We start from the raw sequence: 11598 nt of genomic DNA on the forward strand, positions 1-11598 counted from the left end.
AATAGCCAGAAGTCTCAGCTGATGTACTCACCTGCTAAAGGCAGGGCAGCCAAACCCCTGGCATCCCTCCGCTGCTCCTCATTTAGCACTCGCTGTGTCTTGTGCTGAGTTGGGATTCATCTAGGTGTCTAATACACGTGAAGAAAAGTATAAAAATTATATTGGGGAAGGCAAGGCAGAAAGACGTTTTGTCGTTCTGGTGCTGTCATGATGCCTTTCGCTATGCTCAGTAGCCTGATGATGTGGTTGGATAAGGAAAAGCTGATTCTCTGGACAGGAACCTTGCCACTGCTTGTCTTTTTTTGGATGGAAATGGACAAGCCGGACATTTCCATGCATCACAAGAAACTGAATTTAAAATCAAAGATGTTCAAATAAGCCTTGTCTAAAGCTAATGCATTACAGATAAAACCCAACTAATTAATAATAATTAAAAAAATCCACCACATTAAGTGAATTTGAATCATGTTTTGACTTTTGCATTTACTTTCTATGAAATGAATTGATTAATGTGGCAACAGATACTGAGATTTTTCAGATAGGTTTCCCCTGAAGAGGTAGGGCTGGTGTAAATTTTAAAAAGGATTGTTAATGGAAAGCACCTGAATCCAAATGATTCCTGTCAAATCTGTATCTCGTGATCTTTTTCTAGCATTGAGGAAATTTGTGAGGCATTAATGTAAGTAGCTCTTATGCTTTTTTCTGAATGCTGGCATAGGAGTTGCCTTGAATTATGTCTCCTTGACTCTAGAAAACCCAAAAATATCTGAGGAATATAATAGTAGCTCCAGGGAGATTTTATAGAGTGAGTTCAGAAGAGCTTCTCTAAAACAATGGTAGGGACATCCTGAGTACTGTGAAGCTTTATAGCTTTCTTTCAGCTTTCCTTAGATAGCTTTATTGTTCAATGCTGATGGGCCCCAAAAGGATTCAATATGACATGCTGCAGAAATTAACGTCTGCAAATCCCAAACCCTATGAGATGGATCTTCCTGTCATCAGGTAACAACACAAAGCAGATGATATTCCCCAACACTTCTTCTAGCACAAGACTTTGCTGTAGCTGTGGTGTTTCTGTGACGGATTTCCCCAAAAGCTTTAGATTTCTGTGTCTACATGAACAAACTGAGCCCCGTGTCCATATTAAACTCTTCAATTCCAGGAAGCACTGTGCTTACTGTAAACAGACTGGCTGTTGATTCGAGCATGTGCAACGCATCCATCTGCTTCCTGGAAGCATCAGACCTCCTGTGCTGCACGTGTGTAGAAAATCTGCAGCTTTTTGAGAAGGTTTTAGTATGTGGATGCTCTTTTGCTGGTCTGTATCTGTAGATGTATCTGGGATTTAAAGATACTCAACTGCCTGGTCAGAAGCCCTGTGCATTAGCTTCTGCTAGTTTTCCAGATACTCCAAATACCTGAATGCATGCAGTGTTCCCTTTCCCCACCGTGGGGAATGTGATTTCAAGGCAGAAGATGCCATTTCTGAGGGGGATCTGAATTTACAGCAGCCTTCTTAATATTGGCAGAAGCTGTTTTTCTTATGACGTTGGGGAAAAAGGGGGAAGAATTTAAGCCCCTAGAGGTGGTTTTGCATTTAGGGCCAGTGGGAGAAGGATCTGGTCACCTGTGATGTTTTTATTCTGCATCTCAACAAATGCAAAGCAGATGTTTATTCCTTACAGGCAAGCACGGTTAATAGGATGTGGTGCGTGACTTAATATATCAGGCTGATTTATCTCGTCCCATGACCCTCTGTAGTCCTTCTGTACTGCAAATGTACAAGACTAGATGTAGTCCATTTGTATTTTAATTGGCAGACTGCCTCTGAAAAGCATGGTACTTGTCACTCAAGATGGAATATGTGTACGACTGATTAGTATACATTTTCTTTTGGGAGAAGTTTGAACCTTTGTAACTGTAGGGAGTGAGAAAATTAAAATATGGTAAATAAAAGTCCTGGATTGGAAATGTTAGTGTAACAGTAACATTTTCGTATGCCAACAAAATGAACTGGTTCTTTTAAAAACTGTCTATATATGCCATGATTTTCTTACAAAATTCTCAATTATACAGAATGTCCACCGTCATCTTGTTCTCATACAGTTGTGATATTCTGTTTGAAATTTTTTTTTCATGTGTAGAGTAATGAATATGTATGTATTGTGTTTTTCCTCCTAATCTTATTCGTGCAGTTGAAGTAAAAAAAGTTCTGTAATACTTCAGAAGCAATGATGTCTTTTTGGTTTGTAACATTGCCTCTTTTGGTCATTTACCCTGATTTTGAAAAATGGCCAAGAATATTAAAAAAAAAAACCCAACCAAACCAAAACCACCCACAAAAATACAACAAAACAGAAAAACACCAAAAAATCCCCACACCACCATTTTATGTGCACTGAATATGTACACCACCACCCCCATTCAAACCCATGAGTTTTGCTCTCAAACTTGGTTTCTTTTTTGATCAGAAAAAGTTATTTTTCCTCTTCCTCGTGTTTTGATGTTGGCCATTTCCAAAATTCCCAATTTCCATCTTTGCTAGATATAAATCTGCATTCCTTTAGCTTATGATCACAGTGAAATCTGGTGCAACTGCCAGGTTATTGCAGAAGTTGAGCAAAGAAAGTAAAGTTCTTTACAAGAGTTAGTAGAAACTTGTATAGCACGCTGAAGTCACTGTCTATTTTGTTGTATATCATTTTACAGCCACAAAGACTTGAGGTGCCAGCATGGCTCTTCATAGATCTCTGGCAAATCCCCTACCCCAGGAGATTTTCCGCTAACAGGCAGACAATTAGTATTTTCAGAAGGCTGCTAACTTGTTGAAGGTGTTTAACAAATGTTGAAGTAGTGCGTGCGTTACAGGTGGCAGATGTATTCATCCTTTCAATACAATAATAAAAAGTTTGGTTTGCTTGACAACAGTCAAGATTTTCCCATTTAAAACAACACGAATGGCAAAATATTCACTGAAGAAGGCTGGTGAAAGATTTGCAAAGGACTGGTTTAGTGTGTAAAACAGCTGGGTTTGTTCAGTCATTGAGATATCATCAGATGATATCTCATCTTGTGACTTTGGGGGGTATTAGTAAACTACATACAGAAGTGCTTTTCTAAATCCTACTAATCACTTACCTAATCTTTGGGTTTAGGCATCATTGTAAGTCTGGACGTCAGTTTGAATCTTTTGTGTAAGTGGGACTACTGTTACTCAGAAAATGAAATAGCAGATGGAAATTGAAAGTTATAAATTTGCTGCTGCCGTGCACTGGCTTAGGCGTTATTTGAAGGTCACTATTTTGTACAAGACGAAGCTGGGTGAACTTGTGCTGATCTTGTGGCTGATGGATTTGCTCTTGTTCTGTCCCTGCCTCTTTTTTGGTCTTGACTAGAAGCCTGACTCTCTTTTAGTAAACATGTAAAAGCTAGTTTCTTCCTTTAAACGTAAGGAAGGAAGTGGCTGATGGATTTGCTCTTGTTCTGTCCCTGCCTCTTTTTTGGTCTTGACTAGAAGCCTGACTCTCTTTTAGTAAACATGTAAAAGCTAGTTTCTTCCTTTAAACGTAAGCACAGTGAGGTCGGCATGTGTGTTCATAGGTAATTTGCTAATATTATTTGTTATTTTTAAAAGAAACAAAAGCAAACAAAGTTGCTTTTGTATGGGTGCAGTACAAGGGGAAACTTTTCTTAGGTGTGTCTGTCCTTCCAGGTACTCCTTTATCTCCGACCCATATGCTCTGCTACTTCTCCCATAACTGCCCAAATTGCCCCTATTCTTTCTAGTCCCAAGAGCTTTCCTTATCCTGGTTTCACTCCCAGCAATCCGACTGTGTAGCTTAGCTAAGAACCCGTGTTCAAGAACAACTGTTCTAGAGGACTGCTGGTTACGCACGGTCAGTTTATATACGAGAAAATAGAATTTAATCATCCTGGACTGACTTTACAGTACAAAGATACCTTCAAGCCACAACTCTCCTCCAAGTCAGTGTCTTTTGAAACCAGGAAGGTGTTAGGGAAAAAAATAAATTACTGCTGCCTTTTCAGATCAGCAAATACGACCGGAGAGTCAGGGCATTACCTTCTCCATAGCTGTATACACATTACCGTGGGGAATGCCCAGGCAGTGTAAAAGCTACACAGCTTTAGCTCCATTCAGAATATAGGAAGCAGCATTTTATTTCTCCCCATACTCTTCTTTAGCCGAATACAGACAAGGCATAATTTAAGTACAAATGAAGATTTTGCTTTTTTAGATTAAAGGGGATTTTGCTGTAAATCAGATAACAGGCCACTAGAAGGATCAGCCTACTGAAGATTGATCTAGATATTGTAGTAGTGCACTGGTACTGTGATCAATTGGACCCTGCTGTGCAGAGACAGAATTGTCTCTTTGTTCCTATCTACTGCTAATAAATACAAGAATGGCTGCAGGCTCCAGTCATTCTTGTATTGGAAGAAATGGAAATTTTGCTGGTTGAAATTCATGGACTTTTCATTCTAGAGGATTTATTACTTTTTTCCATCCTCTCTGATAATAACAGCAGAAATAATAAATGTTCTTTAGCTGAAAAGGTAAGATTTTTGAACACTGGATGCGTCTGTTCTAGATAAGCCATTTATCCTGAACTCTGCATATAAAAGGAAAGGAGAGTGGTAATCGCTTACCTCCTGGAGTCCCAGAATATTATGATGTTGTTTTTTTGTTTCTATGTGCTACGCTTTTAAAATTATCTGTTAAATCTAGATTTGCATGTCACTTTTTCAGCCAAGTGTTGACACGACTTTGCCAAGTGGGATTTCCATTGCTAGCAGTCTTACAAGCTTTATTACCTTAAACACAATTTGCAGTCATTCTAAGCTATGAAAAAATAACTTAGATACTCTTTGTCTTTTTCAAGGAGTAACTGGGTGACCTCTTACAGAGTATTGGTGAGCAATGACAGTCATGCATGGACTGCTGTCAGAAATGAATCTGGAGATGTGGTGAGTATCACAAGACAGATGTTTTATGAAGAAGAGCAGAGGTGGGAAAGTGGGGGCTGTCCACGTGGAGTTTTGATTTGCCAGACTAGTCAGTATAAGACTACAAGGCAACATCTCTCAGTGGTCCCGCTAATTTTAAGAGCAAATCACATAATACAGAGAGGGACCCAGAATATCCTATATGGCAAATCTGCATGTGTTTGCCTATGGATGTGAATGCCACCCTGGCAGCGGTCTTGCCTATGATGAGATATGTTTCTTGTTGTTGCATGGCCCATGCAGGGTTAGCATCAGCCTGCTGATCCCTGAGGACATCTCATGCCCATGAGGTGCCTATTGCCAGAGAGGGTGTGGAGCTCCTGCCTCTTTGCCCCTCTCTGAGGGGCACGGGGGGATTGTGCTCTTCGAAGAGCACTTCTGGCCTGAGCCACCATCTGGGGCTGTACTAGGTGACTTTATTTGTTTCTATTACCAAAAGCACTAAAAGACTTTTTGAAGAACTGATCTTGCCATTTTCGTATGTTTGGCCTGCATAGATATTTGAAGGAAACAGTGAGAAAGAGATCCCAGTTCTCAATATGTTGCCGGTGCCACTGGTTGCACGTTATATCCGTATAAACCCTCGGTCCTGGTTCGAAGAAGGTAGCATCTGCATGAGACTGGAAATCTTAGGGTGTCCTTTGCCAGGTAAGAGTCTTTCTCAGTTGATGTTGACACGGTTGCCTGTGCCAAGACTCAGAAATTTTAATTCCTTTGGATATCTTTGCTTTTGATATAATCCTTGTCCTTAGTGAGTAGAGTTATGCAAAAAGAAAGAAACATATCTGTCAGATACACGGACAGTATCAGGATAACTCTTCAGATGCAACCACATAATATCGATGAGTGGCTTTATTAATAAAACAAGATTGCATGGATGATCTAACAAGATTTTCTCTGTTGTTTGGGATGAAGTGCAGTGCAATTAATCTTACTGAGTGCACATGTACTAAGGAGGCAATAGGATTACGTATTGGGACAGCCACTTGCAGTGTTTTAAGCTTCTAAGGCAAGAAAGAACCATTATAATTATGTAGTCTGATTTTTAATTTTTTTTTTTTATTTCATTGTACATGCCATAGGACTTCCCTGAATTAATTTGAAGGCAAATACTGTGACTGAACTAGTGCTTATCTTGTAGGGGGGAAGGAGGGGAGTTCGGGATGTAAAGAATTTCTAGCAAATTTCAAGTGTTATCAAATCCAGCATGATCCCTGGTAAGTCTCAGGTGAAGGTAAATGGTCCTATCCTTGGCAAAGACTGTGGAAAAGACAGAACCTGATGTTTAGCACAAGCTTCAGGTGTTAGCTGTTTCTCTTATCATACGAGTGCAAAATACAGTTAGGGTTTTGCTAAACAGAGTATACAAAGTGAAACCTGATACAAGGCCACCTAAAAAAAAAACAACCAACATTCAGTACTGTAAATTATGGCAAAGCCATGTTTCTGTTAAGCACATTGTAAATAGTCTTATGGTGGATTTGTGTCTTCATATGTACATAAATATTTGAAAAACTGTTTTTTCAAACCTTTTCTAAGTTGCTCACTACTCATTCCACGTCTGTCATCTGCTTTTGTTTTTTTCTCTTTGATCTTAAATTCTGGCACCTTGGGGATAGCTCTCTCTTTTTTTTGCAGGGGGCTATGAATAGTATTTTCAGAAATACTAAAGCCAGAAAGAGAACTGCCTTTCCAGAGCCTATCATTACTGCTTTAACTGTTCCTGCTGCTGTTCAGAGACTTGCTGCCTCCAATTCCACTATTGATGTAGGGTCTTCACATTGCAAGCAGAGGTAGCCTGATTTTTGTCCTTTAGATGTTTAAATACTCATGAAAAAAAAGAAAAAAACAATCTGGGGCACGGAAGGGATAATTCTCTGACGAAGAGAAGCATGGGGCAAGTATTGTCATAAAACTTCATTACCGTGAAGCAGTGAAAGTTAGCAGCACTTTGACAACTGCTTTTCCGGGGGTAACAAATACATCCTGGACTTGAATGGCATTGACCAGAGGTGTCCTGTGTATGTGAATATTCATGTTTTCAGTAGGATTCTGATTTATTTCAACTGTGGGTTTAGAAAACTCCAGCTCTGTGGTTTGCAGGTTTTCCACTGTCCCTTTTACCCTGGAGGGGCGATTCCAGAGCCAGTATTTCCCCTCAGCTCTTGAAAGGGCTGTCGAAGAGCAGTGATCTATCCCAAATTCCTACGCAGGTTTACAGGGGATCCACTCTCTATAACACAGGGTGTGAGGCTGAAGGAAAAGTGTACTTTTCATCGGCACCATGACTTTACTGGTACGCAGGACACGCATGGAGGTCTCCAGGGAATAACAGAGATGACACTCAACCCATTTTGGAGAGCCATTCGTAGGGAAATTCTCACAATCATTTTCATTTCCGTGAACCTGTACTTAAAGAGGAAAGAGCAAAAATGTCGATATTTGGAAAGGTGATTTTTATTAAGTGCAGCAGCTATTTACACCAGATTTGTATTGGGTATACACCCACACAGGGCCAGATGCTGTTTTGCAGCATTTGTCACCCTTCAGCATCAAGGGGCTGTATCAGTGGGTAAGGGTGTTATGGAGGCAAGAACGTATCTGCACTCCCACCACTGTTGCAATGAGTGTTGTTGCTGCTTGTTGCAGGTCTTGGATTAGCATAGAAACAGCATCAGTGCTTCTTCATGGTAGTCATTTATTGAGTTAATTGCCTGCAGTGACTGATTCCATTTATTCTTGAAAGAAAATACCAGAATCATTCATTGAGAAACACAATGGGAATGGGGTGTGTTTATTCAAAATATAATTGGACTGAAAGAACTAATACGTTTTGATAAGCTGCTGACCCGTCTTTTTAGCTCAGAAAGAACTGACATTTCTTTCTTCTAGCTCATTTTATTCATCGCACACAAGGCTGTCAAAACAAAGCTGTTCCCCAGGTTGCAGAGGTCTTTCCATGCACGTTTGCTTCCTTTAGGACATGATTTATTTTTGCAGTTCCCTGTAACTGGATTCCTCACCCTTCATTGGTGTCATCTTACTCATTCCAAGTTAGATGACCAACTGGTTTGGCCATGGGTTCAGCATCTTTGATAGTGCTGCTCTAATACACTGTATTGACTGTGCGACTAGAAATCAAGGGTCCTTTTCTGACAGAGGTTTCCTCCATAAGAAGGCAAGTCTCCTAATTCATCAAATTCAGGAGTTGGAGCTCTGTCAATTCACACACCTCTATTCCTTCCAAAGACCCATGAAAGAAGTTACGTGATGCTCAGTTTCCTTGAATACCTGGTGTGGTTTTGATTATATTTGCACCCTGAATGTGTACATACAAGAAATCAAGTTGTCAGGAGGAGCAGTTTGGTCATGTTTTAGAGTCCCCACGCACCGTGTCCTCCCGAGGCAATGACAATGCACAGGCAGATGGGGCGTAGGGAAATATCCCAAGCAAAAAAGTGGGGCTGAAGAAAAGGAAGTAATTTTTCATGACTGTGAATTTCTTTTCATGTCTTTCAAACTTGTAATGTTAGGTTTTATGTCTTTGTTAATCCCTGAATAAATTAAGTGATTTGCATTCAGTCTGTACTCTATATCAGCCTTCCATCATGTAGGTTCACGAGGGACTGTAAGAAAGGAATACCAGATAAAGAAGAAAGCTGAATAAGATATTAATATTCTAGAAAAGCTTGTTAGCACTGGCAGAATGTGATGGAAATGGTTCAAGACAGCTAGGACCCATTCCTGTGGGTAGGGCTCTGTTAATAAAACCTGCTACATATGCTAGGTGCACTAAAAGTTGGACAAATCGTGAGAAAACACTATTTAGATAATCAGAACAGAGAAGTTACTGATTATCTAGTCGGTATTATATAAGATGATTGTAATTTTTACCAGTGAAATGCTTCTATTATTCATACCATACATTTTTGGTGTATTGTAGGCTAATTTTGACAAACAACCTTTTCTAGACTATCACAGTAGCTCGACAAAGAAAAGCTGTGTTATCCAACTGCGTCAGTACTGTCTTTCAGGCAACAGAAGTGATTTGCTGTTTCACCAAGGGAAAAACATTTAGCTGTGGAGGAAAGATGCCAGAAAATCCTACCTATAGCAGAGGATCAGTGCTGCCGTTTCTCGCTGGGGACAAAGAGGACAAAAGCACCAGCATTTAATTCCCTCTCCAGTTTCGAAAAATGTTAGTATTTACATAGATGTAGACTGACACGCACAATCTTTTGCAATTGCCTGAGAGGGATGGATGTACTTTCCTTGCCTGTTCTTTCTCAAACCTAAAGAAAATCAAAAAGAAACTGCATGTGATCAAAAGTACCCAGAGATAGGAGAGAGAAAATTAGCTGAGCTCTTCATGCATTTATTTATACTGTAGAGTATTCAAGGCAATAGGCAATTATTTTAATGGAATAAATTTGTGATTAAATTTAATTTTTAATAATTCTTACATAGAGTTGGTATCATGACTATGCCATCACTTTCAACCCAGGGTAAAAGATGAACTACTCTGTAATGGAGTACTGTGTTTTGCAGTGGATGCATCACTCAGTCCTATTTTCGTTGCTTCTCTCTTCTTGCCAGTCTACCTGGCTAAGTCTAGCAGTGTGCTCATTTTGTATAAAACTGTGACTTTCTACAACTATCTTTGGTTATAAGTGATCGTGTATACAGCAGTATTAAATTCAGTGAACTGCTTGTGAGAGTAAATTTTTGCTTAGAGTGGCAGTCGTCCTTGTGTTCTGCTTTTATCATTGCAAAGCTAAAACTTAATCTTGGGCAATTTAAAGCTTTTTTGGGAGTTTGCCGGAGCAAAGACTGAATAAAAATGAGACCAAATTCAGTAATTCTCCTGGAAAGGCCAAAGTATTATGTTTCTCCATACTCATCAAGACAGATGTGTAACATCCCCCAGCAATGCAGTAGGTGTCATTAGGAGGTTTTCTTTCATATTTTATTTGTAAAATGAAGTGTATATTATTCTGAGGAAGTATTAACAATCCTCAGAATTACCATTATTATCAGAATCAAACTATAGGAAATCATTCAAAAGATCAAATGTTGGTAGAAAACCTTTAAGAAGCAACTACTGCAGGTTAAGAATTTGGGTTTTCTCTTACCCATTATTATAATTCGTTATGCTTAACTGGAATTAGCTGTTTGGTATTTGACTGTACATCAACACATATACAAAAGGATCCAACTACAGTTGAAGAATATTATTTCATTGCTGATTTAATGTGTGATGTTAATGCTCATGACTGCCATGAAATAGATCATGTGGAAAAAAACTTAGAATCATCTGATATGTCTGGCAGTGGATTTTTTCAAGATTACACGTGTGCTGTCTGTGACATGTTCAATTTTGTGAAGGCAAGTCAAATTCACTTGTATTACACAGAAATGAAAAAAACAGTCATTTGTAAAATGGCACCCTGAGGTTTTTAAGGCAGTCTAAAGGATTTAGACTAGAATATTCTTTTTGTTAAAAACTTATCTAAATCACTTGCATTGACTTCATTATCTCATCCATTTGGAGCACCATATGAGCACCACTTCGGAGCTTGCAAGCTCCATCAGTATGATACCATACAACTTGCTATGGGACTTCTATGAGAATGAAGCATATGAACAAATGTTGCGAATGGACGCAAGTTTTACTTACTAAATGAGAGTATTTTGATAATATTGTTTTGTGAGTGCTGATTTCACCTTCAAGTCTTTGCAAAGCTCACTTTGTACCTTTCCAGTGCCAGTCAAAAGAACAGTGAAAACTAAAGGAGGAAAAAAAGACCAACACACGTTGTTGTTGTTAGCATAATGACTGGAAACCCACTGGAAGCATCAGGGCTGCACTGCTCGAGGTGCTGTGTAGAGCTGTAATGTAACAGAAAATCCCTTCTATATGTCAAACTGCTGAGCAATTGGTCCTCTCTGGTACTTTTTATGGGCAGTCCCCAGAGCTCTCATGCTGGAAAGTAGTTGGGCATTTTAGAGCTTTCTAGTCACTTGTCCATCTTCACGAAGATTAGAAGTATGAAGGTAGCAAGCTACCTTTACCTGCAAACTTAATTAACTCTGCTGGTAATGTAAACTTAGATTAGTGGTAGAAAAAAATAATATATTCCTCTGTATAAATGGGAGTGCCACGCTTTTGCAGGATCTTTTCTCCTTGGAAGAAAGAGAGACTGTCTGAGGTAGTGCCATGAATAAACAAGTGTATTTCAATTCTAATTCTTCTGTGGTTTGCTTAATTAAATCTGCTGGTAACGTAAAGATAGATTAGTGGTAGGAAAAAAAAAAAAATATTCCTCTGTATAAATGGGAGTGCCACACTTTTGCAGGATCTTTTCTCCTTGGAAGAAAGAGAGACTGTCTGAGGTAGTGCCATGAATAAACGAATGTATTTCAATTCTAATTCTTCTGTGGTTTGAGTTTCTTAGTCTCTCATTCTCTGTTTTATTAAAGAAAATATTTTTTGCCAAAGTGGACCTAACCAGCTGTGCGCAAGACTTGTATGCCTTTCTACATTTTAGCTTTTAATTTTCTAATCTGTATTCC

General features: G+C 39.1%; 1 protein-coding gene across 1 annotated transcript in view; it reads left to right on the plus strand.

Annotated features, from left to right (window-relative positions):
• Positions 1–913: 913 nt before the first annotated feature.
• CPXM2 (carboxypeptidase X (M14 family), member 2) overlaps positions 914–11598 on the plus strand; it is a gene marked incomplete at its 3' end in the record, with an annotated part of 27903 nt that continues 17218 nt past the window's right edge. Inside the window, exons 1-3 of the mRNA XM_009577746.1 lie at positions 914–1002; positions 4902–4986; positions 5523–5673. Coding sequence (XP_009576041.1) covers positions 914–1002; positions 4902–4986; positions 5523–5673 — 325 coding nt within the window. The remainder of the gene's footprint in view (positions 1003–4901; positions 4987–5522; positions 5674–11598) is intronic.

This window comes from Fulmarus glacialis, unplaced genomic scaffold (assembly GCF_000690835.1).
Source record: "Fulmarus glacialis isolate BGI_N327 unplaced genomic scaffold, ASM69083v1 scaffold1095, whole genome shotgun sequence".
In the NCBI taxonomy this organism is placed as follows: Eukaryota; Metazoa; Chordata; class Aves; order Procellariiformes; family Procellariidae; genus Fulmarus; species Fulmarus glacialis.